The sequence below is a fragment of the Lissotriton vulgaris genome, chromosome 9 (genome assembly GCF_964263255.1).
Source record: "Lissotriton vulgaris chromosome 9, aLisVul1.2, whole genome shotgun sequence".
NCBI lineage: Eukaryota > Metazoa > Chordata > Amphibia > Caudata > Salamandridae > Lissotriton > Lissotriton vulgaris.
Window position 1 is genome coordinate 1,228,183,743 of NC_141697.1, and position 16,785 is coordinate 1,228,200,527.

The 16,785-nt window shown below is 46.0% G+C and overlaps 1 protein-coding gene across 1 annotated transcript in view; it reads right to left on the minus strand.

The window, feature by feature from the left end:
- Window positions 1-16,785, minus strand: part of LOC147693115 (NUAK family SNF1-like kinase 1) — a 112,946-nt gene that overhangs the window by 47,164 nt on the left and 48,997 nt on the right. The window contains exon 3 of the mRNA XM_086939364.1: window positions 8,289-8,440. Coding sequence (XP_086795490.1) covers window positions 8,289-8,440 — 152 coding nt within the window. The remainder of the gene's footprint in view (window positions 1-8,288; window positions 8,441-16,785) is intronic.

The following is a 16,785-nucleotide window of genomic DNA, read 5'->3' on the forward strand; positions in this document are numbered from 1 at the left end:
GAGGTTCTGCGCCTCTTACGCGGAGGGGCAGCTGAGGAGCGCCCAGGAGAAGATGACCCTCTTGGTGTGGGTATGGATGCGGTGCTTGTATCCCATGAACCTGCCTCACAGCGCTGTACAGGGTCAAATCACCAAGTGGTTGGAGCGCTAGCGGGGTTGTGGGAGCTGAAATGGAGCATGAACCCCTGCATTGTGACTTCAGACTTCATCTGTGCCTTCCATTGGAGCAGGGTTGGGGCGGTGCTGATGGATTCAGGGGCCTTATTTCCAGAAAGACGACTAATCACAGGAGTTATCCTGACATTTTAATTGATGCCTGAAAATTGTTTGAGGCCTGGATGCGGCAGCAGGTGCTTTTAAAATGATAAAATAAATTTTCAAAAATGACGCCCCACCCCAAGTCAACGCCCGGTCCGGTGGCACCGATCGCACTGCCCTAGAGCCTGCCCTGCTTGCTATGACTACTCAGCTCTGCAAAGCGCAAACTGCTCCGAGTGGCTGTGAGCCGTGAGACATCTGGAAAGGTCCATTGTTTGCAGCTGTTTGTGGCTGTTGATGTGATAGACATTCATCAGGGCGTTAGGGCAGCGCCGGCTCTAGGGCAGTGCGATTGGTGGCACCGCACCGGGTGCTGACTTTGGGAAGAGGGGGCTCAGCCGCGGCCTGGGCAGATTAGAGCCGTGGGGCCAGGTTGGGGGGGGTTACGACGGACGATGACGATGGAAAATTAATTATTGCTCTTACCTGCACGGGCTGCGGATGGGGGGAGCAGTATTTTCTAGAACAATGTGATTTTAAAAGCACCTGCTGCCATGTCCCTTGCCTCCAGCAGTTTGCAGGCAACAATAAAAATGTCAGGATAACTGGTGATTGATGGGCCTGCTGCAGAGATATCCGAGTTTTGTCTAATGGAAGCTTTAAGACTCATCATAAAATAGACCAGGGGGTTAAAATGCCTGCTGCAAAGCACATGTACCATGCAGATCACAACGTGCATAAAATGTAAATAGGTCAGTGCGTTACTGCTTCTGTAAGAGAGTCCTTTTGTTACTTGCAGTTTATAAGTTTAAATTCTAATATAGAACCTCAAAGAGCTGCATGCAAACTGCAAGGTACAGATTAAAGTGTTATGATATCCCCCCCCAGTTTTTCATTATCTTGATGTTGCAAAAGGGTTCACTTGGGTATACATCAATTCTTATTAGTAAATCCAACCCAACCATGGGGGTACCTTTTAAATTCTGAGTTTGTGCTTCTCCAGGTCAAGCGCTCTTAAAGTATAATGTTTACCAGTATGAATGAAACACGACTCATACACCTTGTAGTCCTCGGTCTGATGTAACATTTCCAATACACTGATTTACACACTCATGATTGATTGTCTCCGTGTAATGTGTATGTGATGTAAAGTGCTGTGACACCCTTACCCTGGTACGCGTGGGGCTATAAAGCAAAAGTAATATATGAGAGAGAGAGTGGTGATGGGGACTTGAGGGGCATTGGTGGAGGGGGTGGTGAGGGAATCCAGGGAGAAGGAGGTCATTGGGAGGGGCGCCAACAAACATTGTTCCACCGGGCGCCACCAGTGCTAAAGCCAGGCCAGCGTCAGGGAGGATGTCCCCTGCATGATGTCTCCATGGGGACCATGTCAACAATAAACACAGGCATACTGTATCTTGTATTTATACACGGGCACCCTGGGGATGCGTGCGGCGGACGAAGAGCAAGAAGGAACTATGAACACACGTCCGTTTCAAGTTCATTTTCAAGGGCACGTTGCAAAACGTCATATATTTTTTTAGGAGGCTCGGTGCGCGATGAAGAAACCTTGCACATTGAAATATGGGCCCTGAGCAGCAGTTTATTTCATTATTAATGGAGCATTCAGGGCCTCATTTATGAAAAGTGGCGCATCACTGGGAGAAAACAGCAATGCCCTCCTTGCGACACCAATGATGCGTCATATCACAATTTACAATGTCACAAGTAGTCACAGATACGTCAGTATTTCTTACGTTTCTGTAGGTGAAAAAATGAAGCATTGCTGGAGTGTGTCCCACAAGTGACGCAACTCTAGCAACTGGTCATTACACAATTTAACAACCCAGTCTCACAAGGAATATGACCGGACCAGTAGAAGAGAAAAAATAGCGGCCAGTAATGTTCCTGTCACAGACTCCAGCTGCAGTGTTTAACCCCCCAACCAGACAAGCTAAATGAATGCTTGAATGGAGGGAGAAGGCTATTTCTGCTCTCAACAATGTGTTTCTGCAGCCCTCTGGCCAAGTGATCTTGTGCGAAAAGGAAAGGACATAGGCATTAGCTAATTTCCTTTCAATTTGCCCAAAATATGCACAGGGTCAAGAATATTGAAAAAGTGGATTTAAGGAAAGTCAAACTAGGGGATTTGATGAGCTGCTATTGGCCAGGGTAGGAGATCCCATATGAAAGTGGAAGGGGTGAAGCATGAAGGACACTGTTCTTCACGGGTCCGCGGGCGGACACCCACACAACTGACATTGAAAAGTCCAGGCGAGTCTCAGGATTCTGCACCGAAGGCTTTCAGGCCAATGAAACTCCATCTGTCCACTTTCCTACCCATTTTTCTCTACTGCACGTGCACTTTACAAGCGTGACTCAACATTTGAAGCATTTTCCTAGGTTCCAGCCACCTGAACAAGAGGATTAAAAATGATATCCTTTTGTATGGGAAGTCCAGGAAGTTCTTATGAAGAATGGAGAAAATTTAGAACATATAACATTGATAACTGCCTCATCGTCATCAATCGGTTGTTGTTCACTGGCGTAGGTCAGTTTCAGTTTTAGGTGGTTAACAGAGAGGAAATAACCATGGTGAACGATAAGCAGTGGCAGGAACAAGACAAAGCATGTATTTATCATTTCCCCTGATGAATTTGTAGTAAGAATATAGACATGATATCATGATGTGTTGAATCTTCTTCTCCTAGAAGGAGACGTCGTTTGAGACCCTCCTTGACAGTGGAAAGAGATGCGACTGCGCTTCAGGTCGGCGAGAAGAGCGTTCCAAAAGACAGATTCCAATAGGCCAAGGGACCGGAATCGATATGCTGTACATTGAGGTTCGGGTGTGGTTTACAGGTTTGGCAGAGGGTAGGGTTGGAGTGTGGTAGGGTGGTACTAACTGAAGTTTTCTAAGAAAGGTTTTGGGAGCAACAATTAATGACCTCGGAAATCAGAATTAACAGCATGTTCATTTCTCTATATTTGGCATCAGGAGGGTCTTAGTGGAGAAATGTAGGAACTTGGACTATGGAGTCCCACGGTACACGTGGTCCTTATAATGAAACTTACAAACTTATATAAAATAGACAATGAATGTAAGAGTAGACCCTTCATCATAATTTAAAGTCTGGTAAAGTATCTAAATCTACACGGGCATCCAAGCGCTAGCAGACAAATAACAGGTTGAGGCAACCAACCAACATACAAGGTTTATGTGATGTTCCAGGACCCGCGGATCCTTTGTCACACATACTCAAGGAAGGAGTTCACAACTTTGAAAACAACTGATCTACCTGCTTTAGCTTCTTGTTTATTCAAGGTGCCTCGAAGAGTACCTTGCCTTGGGGGCACTATCTAAGCCTCCGCTTCACATGCAAGGGTGGCCACTCAAACATTGGTTTATAAGGGAGTCTTTGACGAGAGACATCCAAAGCATGGATTCTCATCCGATTCCTGCGCTGGCCAGAGGAGGAGAAGGCGGAGGGTAGCAAGCATTCACAGTGATACAGTGGAAAAGGCATTTACCATCTTGGCATCAGACTGTTCTTGAACTTCCACAACTTCCAGTGAGAATGTTCTACTATTATTTAAGAGTCCTTGATGGAATAGGACGAAGATCCTAATGGTCAGAGAAGAGGTCATAGCCTGGAAAAGAAGCCGGGCCACTCGCCTGCTTGGGTGCGAATTTAATCCGAATCAGTACACAAGCGACTTGGCAGGAGCGGAATGAAGCACAAGGCATGAGACAATTCCTGCAGTTTTACTGCATTCAAACTGGGATTGAAAGGGAGCTGCACAATGTTTTTACAAAGTCTCTTTGAGGAAAGATGAACTCACAAGGCCTCATTTATGAGAAGTGTTGCATCACTTCTCAGTGCGCCCTCCTTGCGACACTATAGATACGCTGTATTTAAAGTGTGGTGCATCATGTCGCGAGGAGTTACAGATACGTCAGTATTCCGGATGTATCTGTATGTGCAAAAGTGGCGCATTGCTGGAGTGTATCAGAAAACAGAAGGAACTCCAGCATTGTGTCCTTATTACATGGGGCTTACGCTTGCCGTGAGGCAGGAGTAAGGTTTTCACGCAATGTCGTTCAAGATGTGGCGCACTGAAATATTATAGATTTCACTTCGCCAATTCTACGAGGCTTTGCTGTGGGGAATGCTCACCCTGCATACATTATACCTGACGCAGGTGTAATGTAGCGCAGGGGTTTACGAACTGATGCATCAGTTGAGATGTGTCACTTTGTAAATAGGGCGCACATGCTGAATTTTTTACGCCGCCACAAAAAATAATGAACCGGCGGCACAAAAGTGTTGCAAGGGCTATTGAATACGCCCCTTAAAGTTACAGTTGTTTCTGAGGTGCATCTAAGCTTTCCTGCTGCCCTGGCAAGTTTCCTGACTGAGTTAAATAATCACTGGTAGGTCACACGTTTGAGTGCAGCAAAGCCCCCCATTTTGAGGTCGGAAAACCGAGTGCCATTAAATAGGGCACTAGAAGCCCATTGTTTATAGTGCATGGAGTGGCAGAAGGGTGGTACAAAGGCCTATAGAAAAGAGACAGGTTGTTGTTATCCATAGTCAGCAAGTAACAGAAACCTGCAAAACGTGGGAAGTCTTCTGAAATTAAGGAAGCAGGGCCAGGAGATTTATAGAGCTTGAGAACAGTCCATGTATAATAATCATATCAGAGACCCCCTTCTCCAAATTAACTTTATAAACACAACCCAAAGCCAGTGGGCTGCTTGAAAGGATTAATATTCACTTCCAGGCACCTGGATTCTGGACAGGAAGGGCTTCTACCACCCAAGCACAAAGAGCACATAAATAATCATAACATCTTTGTTTTATTAAATCCACCTCTTTAACCTAGAATTTAGAACACATGTTTCAAAGGTATTGATTACAAACAAAATAAACAGCCCGTCCATCGATAACATTCCTTCTGCGGGGAACTGTACAGACCTGAGGCTTGGGGCGAGGGGCAGATTTAGACAGCTACATCGAATTAGGGCCAAGAGGCGCTCTTTGAAGTGCATCTGATGGAGGCATGGGCTTGGACCACCTTCTGACACCTGCTTTTCATAGCAGCATAATGTGGGAGTGGCCAACATTTGAAAGTAAACTCTGTTTACCAGAATGTGTTCAGCTCAGTAAAGTATGTTAAAACTTCCATAACATGAAACCCTAAAAGGTGCCAGTGTCACAGTTTAGACGAGCGCAACAAATAGTTCAGGAGAAAGATGTCCCATGTTCCACCAGTCAAGCACGTGCAGCAATCTAATAACTATGATTGTCTTTGTGTTTATTACAGGGATGCGCAGAGTCTCCACGTCGAAGTTGGGAAACTTCACCCTTCACAAAGTTTTACGACTTCACTCAACTTCAATGAGACAAAAGATTAAGGGGCCGATTCAAAGAACTAATCTGAGACAAAATCCTAAACTTACTACTTTTGGTATTCACAGAAGACATTTAGTAGTAGTAAAGTTAGGATTTTGTCTGAAGACCAAAACTTAAGACAAACTTAAGTTTAATTTAGGACAACATCCTAACTTAAAGCAAAATCCTAATTCAAGAAAAAATCCTAACTTAAGAAAAAATCCTAATTTAAAACAAAATCCTAACTTAAGACAAAATCTTAACTTAAGACAAAATTCCTAACTCGTAGTGGGATCTCCGCAGTGTGAACTGTAGTGCACATCCTCCGCCACGACTGCGGAACCTCCACCACAGCTGCAGAGGCTTCACCACAACTACTGAGCCTCTGCCACAAATGTGAAGCCTCCGCCAGACTACGGAGCCTCTGCCACAAATGTGAAGCCTCTGCCACAACTACAGAGCCTCCGCCACAAATGTGAAGCCTTTGCCATGACTGCTGAGCCTCCACCACAGCTACAGAGGCTTCGCCATGACTACCGAGCATCCGCCATGACTGCTGAGCCTCCACTACACCTACAGAGACTTTGCCATGAATGTAAAGCCCCTGCCCTGACTACGGAGTCTCCATCACAACTATGGAGCCTCCACCCTGAATATGAAGCCTCTGCCACGAATGCGGAGCCTCTGCTATGAGTATGGAGCCTCCGCCACGACTGCAGAGCCTCCACCCTGAGTGAGGAGCCTCCGCCATGACTGCAGAGCCTCCACCCTGAGTGAGTAGCCTCCGCCATGACTGCAGAGCCTCCACCCTGAGTGAGTAGCCTCCGCCGTGACTGCAGAGCCTCCACCCTGAGTGAGTAGCATCCGCCATGACTGCAGAGCCTCCACCCTGAGTGCGGAGCCTCCTCCATGACTGCAGAGCCTCCACCCTGAATGCGGAGCCTTCGCCACGACTACAGAGGCTGTTTGTGAATCTGAATGAACAAGGAGCGCTGTATCACAAGACCACTATACTGGACGTTCAACGCCGTCTAAGTACCTTTGAAAACTGAAACCAAAACCTCCTCGGTTGGAGCTGAGAGAACAGCTAGATTTCCAATGGCGGATGCTCAGCTCCTTCTTCTATGAGCATCTTATGACCTCAAGGCCCGTCCACCACAGGAACGCCAGAGTCACGCGTCAGAAGGCCCGCCCTCTGTAGGTAGCTCCTTCCAAAGAATCTCATCTGTGGTACCCCATATTGGCGATGAGGATGGCGTCCTGGCTGTGAGCGCCATGCGAGGCAAACGAGAACCGGGCGAGAAAAATGATGAATAACCCCAATACGCAGAGAGAAATCCCTCTGCCTGTCAGGGCCATCGATTGGTTTGTATTTCAGAAAGGAACAGCTGCTTCAGGGGTTTGCTTTTAAAATATAAAAATAAAATGCTGACCAGCCTCCAGGACAGGGTGGCAGCATTACAGTTTTGATGAAAGTGTTCCAGCTTTGTCAACAGTAGCACTTTTACCAAAGCAACTTTTGTCAGGCTGGTGGGGGTTTTTAGATTTGGCGGGTGGTCTTACCCTGCGAGGGATGTGGTTGAGGACTTCCTGGGCAAGTGAAAGCTGGTGGCGTGCCTTACCAATGCACAATGCTCCCTGCATGCCATCTTCAGCATAGTAATGCTGTCAAAGTGCAGAACTGAAAAATAAACCTACAGTGTATTTGTTTTGTATGCACTGGTAGCGCAGGGGGCTACTCCATATTTACAAGGAGAGGAAAAGTCACCCTGCGTGACTTTTCCACTCCTTGTAAATACTGCCCCTTCACACACAACACTTTGCATTGTAGGGGCGTTCCATGGGTGTTGCTGTGGGTGTTCCCACGCAACACCCATGGAACGAGACACATTTCTAGATTTACGAGTAATCGTAAATCTGGAGATGCGTGTGAATGGCATGCCACCCTAGAGGTGGCGTAGCGAGGCGCAACGAGGAGAAATGTTGTCATTTCTCCTCTTTCAACTTGTGAAGGAGGAAAATGCCTGTAGTGATTGTTTTTGTGCAGGAAGGGGCCCCTTCCTGCACAAAAACAATCTCCCTAAGATGCAGGCATCCTTGCACCATGGTGCAAGGGTGCCTGCACCAGAGCATGGCTGCAGTTTGTGCACCAGCGCAGGGGGAAGCAAAGAGATGCGACATATTCTTGTAAATTTGTTGCATCCCTGTGCTTCGGAAGTGCCGCAGCGTGGCTCAGCCAATGAGCTTGTGGTGCCACGCTACGGCACTTACTCGTAGATCTGCCCCTATGTTTATAAGTAAACCAGTGTGTTTATTTACATTTTTAAGGTGTAGTCTGCAACATTTATCCTCACTGTGGTTTATGTGCATGACATTGAGGGCACCATCTTGGAGAAGGTAATCAAGTGTGCCTGCTGTTCTCACCCTGTCTTGGCCCCACCTTAATGTGTTGTATTGCAACACCCTGATAACAACACAAATTAATTGATTACAAAGGTAGAAGCAACTGAAAGACCGACCATTAAGATAGCTTTTCTGAAATATGATGATCTATAATCAATATTTTTTCAAAAAAATACACAAACCCAGCCCAAACCAACAGTCAGGTTTCCCCAGTCTGTTCCCTCTTCTTACCTTGTGGCAGTAGTGCACTGCGGAGACGATCTGTCGGAAGAAGCCCCGCGCCTCGGTCTCCGAGATCAGATGTCGGTTGTTGACGTAGTCGTACAGCTCTCCGTTGCTGGCATACTCCATGACGATTATGATTTTGTCTTTGCTCTCGAACACTGTGGAGGAGCAGAGAAGAAGGTGTGAGTAGCCAGAGTGCAGAGCGGTCAAGGCTGAGATACAACCAGCGCCAGAACTGAAGATGCCGTCTCCACGAGGACCTTCACTATAGACAATAAAGAGACATCCTGAGATGCCACCTGGTGCCGAGACACATGAAGCCTCTTCAACGAGAGCGCTCCATGGTGGAACTTCAGGACTCCACTGTTCACGATGGTCTTCTGCGTACAGAGCAAAGACCAGCACCATGGTACAATGAGGATGGGAAGGGTACAGACAGCTTTCCAAGTGTTAACATAATCAAGGTTGGTTTCACAACATAGCGCACCAAGGTATTACAATACCTAGAGAAATAAGTAAACAGATTTACCATTGCAACTGGCCAAATGGTTGAAGAGAGTTAAGCCAAGACACTAACTGAAAAGACAGAGAGATGGAACAGTCCAGATTTTAGGGGCATTGCTAGAGAATGAACAACTGAGAGTAGCTTTCTTTATGAAACAAGGAACTTTGATACGTATTAGAAATGTGCTCTTCACATCATCACAACCCAGAGATTTTCAGTGTTTGTGTCAGCCAGCTGGGATTGGTCACAGGAGAGTTTTTAGGTATTTTGCCACTCAATAGGTATCTGTGTCAGAGAAACAAGAAGCGGATGATGATGTCTACTTTTAGAATCTGCGATATGTCAAGTAGAAGACAGTGAATGACAGCTCCAGGAGCAAGTCTTGTTTTCAGAGTCCGAGCAAGCCTTGTCATCACTAAATAAAACTAGTCATGGGGTATCAATGGCCTTCCAAATGTCAAAGTAGCCTTTGGTTGTTGGCTAGTTTGGGCACCAAATTACTGTTAGAAAGTGGTTTTAGCACTTAGTGAGAGCTTTAGTAACCAAGATACTTCTTTGGGAAGAGCGCTGACAATCCCTTAAACATTCCTGGCCATTGCTTGTTATACCAGGGACGTCATCCCAGCTCAAGCACCTGGACACCTCTGAACAAGAAATGTAGGTGAATTTACGCCGGTGTAGTAAGACCGCAGTGTTAAAGCCTCATTCTGTCAATGCCAACAACACAGAACACTAACCTTGTGCGACACCCATAATACACAACATTCTGGCATGATGAAATGTGGATTTTTTAATGTCATTTGTTTTTTGCTATTCTTTTCCTCATTTTATTCTCATTATCACACATCTATACTACTATTATAAAGAGAGAATACAAACCTTTGAGCCAGGTAAACTACAAAAGTAATGCACCAATCACTACACCCAATACACTATTTGAAAGGAGAGATGTGGCAGAAGGACATAGGCTATAGATATGTACACCATATACATTAAAAAAGCAAAAACGCCAAAAGTGGTAAAGTAGTCCCTTGGGGGCGTGGTCGTCTCAAACAACAAATGTGGGCGTTTACAGGGCCGTGCCAAGTACAAATAACAAACAAAGGCCAAGCGACTTCACAACACACTTACATATGCACACATAGAGCGGAAATGCACTTCCACTGAATTTAGAACGCACAATATGCAGACATAGAGCGGAAATGCGCTTTCAATGAATTTCTAACAAATATTTGCAAATCCCAACACATACAGCGGAAATGCCCTTTCAATGAATTTAAATTCACACATACAGTGCGGTAACACCAATATACAAAAACAGCAGAGGTGCGCACTATAAGAAATATACACACATTCGTTGCAGTTACCCAGACAACATTGACGCCTTCGCATTAAAAACTGGGCGGGCCTTCCATCGAGGAGGAGTGTCAAATGACGCCACATAGGGGGCAGAATTAATCGCATACTACACCAATCACAACGCACTAAAGAAAACACACACACGACTTCGGCTTACCAAAAAAAAAAGTCTTTAACCATTGGCCATTGACCAACGACGTCACAGGGGGGTAAACACGAACAAAAAAAGCCGACATTTCTTAACGGAGAAACGCAATCGACTGCGCATTCACAAGACTTTCCTCACATCTTGCGGACAAGATAAAACACTTACAATAAGACATACGAATAACGAAAATAGCACAACTGCCCATAATCACTCGAGCACTGCCAGGACTTCACCACACAATTGACAAAACGAAAGGGAAACTTCTTTGAAGGGATACAAAAACGAACACACAGAAAGAGCCTTCAAAAGAAAAAAAAACATTAAACAGGTGACACAACACTTTCCTCACATCTTGCGGACAACATAAAACGCGGAAAACAATACATACAAATTAAAAAAATAACACAGGTGGGCCAAATCAGTTGAACAGGGCAAGGACTTGCACAGACAACTCTTCTGCGGGGCGGGCGGGGGCCCTGGAGCAGCCTTTTTCTCCCGGACAACGTCGGGACGGGCTGCTAGTTTATTATAATGTTTTGGACCTGTTTTATATGTGTTGGGTTGTTTTCAACTATGTACGCTTAACACTAGGAATATACTCTGTGATTACATTCATACATCGAGCCAATAGATCTTGCTAGCATTTTTAGTTAAAAGTCAGACATATTGGCTTTGCCAATGCCGCTGGGTGCCCTGAATTTGTATTTTTAACAGAGGCCAAGGAGAAGGGCAGCTGCCTGATTTCTGAATATTATTGGTGGCCCAGTGACTCAATTAACCCCTTTGGTGTGCATGACTGCCCCCGGCCGTCATGCGTCATGGTGGGCGTGTGCGGAGGACGGCCCCCAGCCATCATGCATCATGGTGGGAGTGTGCGTCCGAATCCCACCCACTATTTAAATCGCCCGCACAGGACGAAAATGTGCGCAGCGCCGAAAGGGTTAATAAATCAATCAGGATTTATAAAGTTCACCAAATCACCCATGAGGGGCTCAAGGAGCTGGAGTTCCGAGCTGCTTCACGGTGCTCTGTTAATTCGAACAGCCACATAAGTAGTGAAAAATGAGTAAAAGCAGGAGAAAACACTCAGAAAAATCGGGAGGAGAGCATGGAGAAAGCAGTAAAAATGAGGAAGAAACAGGAGAGAACACTCAAAGAAACGGGGCAAAAGAAGGAGAAAGCAGTAGAAAACAAGGCACACGCAGGAAAAAGCACTCGAAAAATTGGGGGGGGGGAAGAAAGCAGTAAAAACTATGCAAAGGCAGGAGAAAGCACTCAGAAAACAAGCATTGGAAATGCAATAGGTCTCGCAGCATTAGAGTTAGTGCTTTTAGAATTGTTTATGGTTTTTTTTGTAAATCTTTAGCATTTTTGTTTCCTGTAGCCAATGCTAAAGAATTAAAAAAAAAAAGCCATAAACATTTCTAAAAGGTGGGCCGTCTAAGAGACTGCTGCGCATAAGAGCAGGGGGCATGAACACTACCAGGGTGGTGAAGTAAGAGCCTGGACATAAGGTTGTGTGTCAATTCTGGGGCATCTGGGTGAGTAGGCAATTGGTAGGGGAGCAAGGGCGGCCAGGTGGGGGGAAGGGGTGAAACACAGAGTGGCGAAGAAGCTCACGGTGGCTGTGCAGTAAGCGGGAAGAACAGAATGAAGAGAGTAGCCTCAACGTCTGCAATCACGTCATGGTAATGGGCTAGGAAGCCGGCAGGTAGGTGAGTCTAGAAGAACATACCGAGGCGGAATAGCGAGAGGCAAAGGACCCGAACTCGCGATGTGCAATTAAGTCAGACTAAGGGTGACAACGAACAGTTTCAAGGTGGGGGCCAGGAATGGGAAGTACAAAAGCCGTGGGTTAGTAAGGTCAAAGTGCAGGAGGAGGGATGTCGAAATCCTGGGGCTGATTCACTCGCGTAAGGCATAGTATCAGTGTGGCGGCATCTGGAAGTAAGCGCTCAAACCATGGCCAAGTTGTCGGACCGGGTGGGGTGACATACCGGAGCAGTGCGAAAGAGAAGTGGCCAGATGAAGCGCTTAGGCGGCAGAGTTACCTGGAAAAACAATGTAGATCGGAAGATCAGTAATTAAGGTGCTTCCAGTCGGATGGGCAACATCTGTAGTGGGGGAATAAAGGAGTGGAATGAGGGACGAGGGAACATTGGTGAAGCCGGGCGGGTGAGCTGGGGGGAGCGTGTAAATACCTGAATAAAGCGGGAGGCACAGCGCGGGCGATCGGTGCCACATCCGTGGACGTCAGGTGCTTCGCAGTCCGGCGTTCCACGCGTTGTGGTAGAATACCTGGCAGAGGAAAGGGAGGGGAAAGGCTAAGGATAAGGACTGGTGGAGGACGGTCGAGGAGAGGGGGGGTAAAAGAACACGGCGGGCTGTGTACCTGAGTCAGTAGAGGAGCTCTCATGGAGTCAATCCAGGGGCCGTTGTTGCTTCGGCAGGGTTACTGTGGAGCCGGTCGACAAAGTTGAATACCAGGAAGTGGTGTGTCACGAGGGGTGTGATGTGGTAGCAAGGGGCCAATCTGGATGTGGTGAAGGGGCGGGGCCGGGGAGGGGAGTGGAAAAAGGGGAGCCTGGCTCTGTATAACAAGCAAATATTTTATTCAAACTGCTGAAGTAAAAAAAACTCTAGCAACTGAATAATATTTATGGAAACAACAAACCTTTGCAAGTCGATGGTTTTCATAAAGTTGTTTTTAAGGAGGGAAGAGAGGGGAGGGGGGAGGAGAAATGCGAGACGGCGGGAAGGGGGCAGACATGGCGGGGAGGGGGCGGATCGGGGGAGAGGGTGTGTGTGTTGTTAGGAGGTCATTGCGAAATGTGAGACGGCGGGAAGGGGAGGGGGCGGAGCGGGTAAACAAAGACGGACGTGCACGCGCTTTTAAGGTCAATGCGCATGCGCATAAGCTCAATGCGCATGCGCATTGACCTTAAAAGTCACGGGCACTGCAAGGAATCGCCACGATTCCTTGCAGTGTGGATAAAGAGTGGATAAGTCGCAATACTCTCGCTTGCTCGATGCGCATGCGCATCGACAGGCGAGACCTAAAAAAGGGGAAAGGAAAGAGAAAGCAGTGAAAACAAGTCAGAAATGGGAGAGAGCGATGCAGCAGCCGAGTAGAGCTGGGGCTGCTGCACCAGCTGCTGGAACACCAAAGACAATTCCTGTAAACTATTAGAGGAGCAGTTATTGCACCGCATCAATCAGTTTAGTTCGCTGTAAAGCAACCCAGTGAGTCTAAAAGTGACAAACAAACAAAAATTGATTTTTGTTGAATAGAATGCATTTATGAGTTAAAAAGTGAATTTGACAAAAAGTCTGGTGATTGAATGCCTTCTCAGATGTGAAATAGTCCCAAGTGCATTTGAATGGGAGAACATCATAGGAGGAGGAAGGATACACCCAAACAGGCTCAAGAGCATCACAATGAGACTACAATTCTCCTCTGGGCTGATCCAAGAGCTCATTGACACTTTCTCAAGCCAATGCCTGAAGAGGACTCACCTAAGTAAGCCAATGATATGAAGGGGCTGACCCCACATCATGTCTACTGAAGAGCAGATGGCGGCCGCGCATGCCCAAAAATGAGAATGCCGGGGAGCTGGAATAACATGAGGAAGCCAGTGACAGAGGCAAATTCTGTTTCAGTAAAACAGGTGGACAGAAGCCAGCAAACACAAGGAGATGATGGACGGAGCGCTGAAACTTTTCAAACACTCACCCCCAGTCACAGATCTGGTTGAATCCATCATCATTCTTTAGCTCACTTCGCCACCTCAGTTCAGACCCAGCTATATGTAAATCAGTCTTGACCTTGTGCCTCGTGGGAACAGTCCCGCCCAAACTGCCAAGTCAGGTCTGCCATGGACCAGAAACAAGCATCCTGGGACCGGTTTCTGACTAATCAGCCGTCATCAGCCAGGCTAGCTTGAATCCAGTGGCAAAGTGAGCAAGGGACCCACGTCTGGCCACACCCTGCCAACTTAGGGTGAACAAAGCAAACACAAGGCCAAAGAGGAGAGGGTGAAATTAGGTGCAATGAAGTAGGAAAGTAATGTTGTCCAAGTCTCTGAAGTAAGTTACATAGATGGAGGAAGGGAGAAACATGACAAGCCCTCTGTGAGGGAGGAGTCAAAATAAGATGTTTGAGTCAGGAGACTCTTGTTCAATGTCAGTGCTTCACTAAGGCTGATGGATTATACTGCGTGTAAAACCAGTCTTCCTGTTACAAGCAGACGATCAGAATCTCCTGAGCTATGCACTTGTCCTAGATTGGTATAACGTGCTGCATGCTGCTGGCAGCTGCTTCAGTGGGCTCTGGATTGCAGTGTCTGTGGACAATGATGCGTGTCTTTCTTGGCCAATCTGTCCAGCCTTCTTTGGTCGCCAGAACTTTGGAACATTATCCAAGAAATGTTGCATCTTCTGGGAAGTGCTAAGGACAAGTACATGAATGTGTGTGGTACAGAGGGCTGTTTCCTGGGGGGCTGCGGTGCTGCACGGTTTAATGGAAACAGAACATATCAAGCAAACACAGCCCACCAGAGGACCACAGAGACACACAGCTGACCACAAGCGCCACAGCCCATGAGAAGCAGATGGATGCAAGGGGAGGAACCAGCCTGGGAGCCATGGTCTGAATCTCAGGAAGAGGATCAGTACAGCTCACAGTGCCGCATACAGTAAACATACATTATAAAACATGTAAGCGCTAGTGAGCTCCAACTAAAGCATCTTAAGGAAATAGAGAAAATAAACACATAGAGCCATTGCGGAAAATTGCATTTGAAACTGTATAGACATATACAGTAGTGGCTATGACAGTTACTTGAATGCAGGCCTACTTCAGATGCACCTTACTTTTAAACATATGAATAGCCACAGTTTACACCATGGGCACTCCCACACATTATCCCCAGGGCCACAAAGTTTGGTCTGTGATGTGACCGAGGACCGCATTGACTTCAGCAGGGTGACGATCAGTGTGGGAGATCAGTGAGGGGGCAATAAGGTGGGTATAGTGGAAGCAAAGCATGTATGTCTCGTGGCTGAATTACACAATGTGAAACCAGAAAACCTGGAGTTAATCCCAGCTTTCCCATTTTGGCAAATTGTGTGATCCTAGGTAATTGCTTTATTTATATTTTCTCTCCTATTTCTTTTAGTTTCACGTATAAGAGGATTTCTAAATACACGACTCCAGAATGTGTGCTGTACAAAACCTTCTCCTGTATTTGATTGAATAAACTATAACATTGTTCATGTATAATAGGAACCTAGGCCGCCCTAAGAGTGCACGTAACAACTGACCTGCCTCTTAGTTTTCTATTGGTATTGTTGTCAGTGTGGGGGGAAGAACAAATGTTTCTAAATTTAAATTTGAATGCTATCACTTAAAAAATACTTCTAAATGCACTGATATAATCTGATTTACTAAGGTGAGATGGCTGTGCATGTTATTGAAATACACTTTTTAAAGTTTGACGAGACCATATCATATTTTTACACTTTTTTATCAGGCTTTGAGATTACAGTACTGAGGGCTAAACCGCAGTGTGACATGGCTGTTTCTCAGTTTTAATCCCTCATGCATGTTGTGAGAAGCTCGACGCAGCTGACATACTGGACCCGATTCACAGAACTAACTTAAAACAAAATCCTAAACTTACTACTTTTGGTATTCACAGAAGTTAGGATTTTGTCTTAAGTTTGTCTTAAGACAGACTTAAGACAGACTTAAAACAAAATTCTAACTTAAATCTGTCTTAAGTCTGTCTTAAGTTTGTCTTAAGACAAAGTTAAGACAAAATCCTAACTTCTGTGAATACCAAAAGTAGTAAGTTTAGGATTTTGTCTTAAGTTAGTTCTGTGAATCAGGCCCATTGTCTTTTACCCTACTTATGCACTATGGGCACACATTACTGTCCAATTACGCAAAAGTTAACTAACCAAATTAGAATTGTTACTATGTTCCCTGAATTTGCTTCCCTAGTACACTATGGGTCATATTAGCAACAACTAGTGATAATTATCGCAAACCGCTTTTTTTTTATCGCTGGATATTATCGCGGAGATAAGACGGTATTAGCAACGTTTATCTCCAATGCGATAATATATCCAGCGACAGCGGTGAAATGCGTGAAAATTGCAGGAAATCCAGCGATATTCACGCATTAACGCCATGGTGGACTTAGCCTGACAATCCACCTCCCATTGAAGAAACAGGTAAGTCATGTTTTTAGCAGGTGTTAAATTCTAGCAATAATCTCGCATAGCCCGACTTTTTTCATCGCTTCGCCTGCGTTGCTAATACGGGGAAGTTGTGTTAGCGACTGTTTTCAGTCTCTTTTAGTTGGGAAAGCCTACCTTGCATGTCATTAGCGATAATTATTGCTGACATGCAAGGCGACAGAAAAGCCGGCCGCTATCCCCAGAAAGCTGTCGCTAATGCCTGTTAGCAACAGCTTGCTGATAGGGTG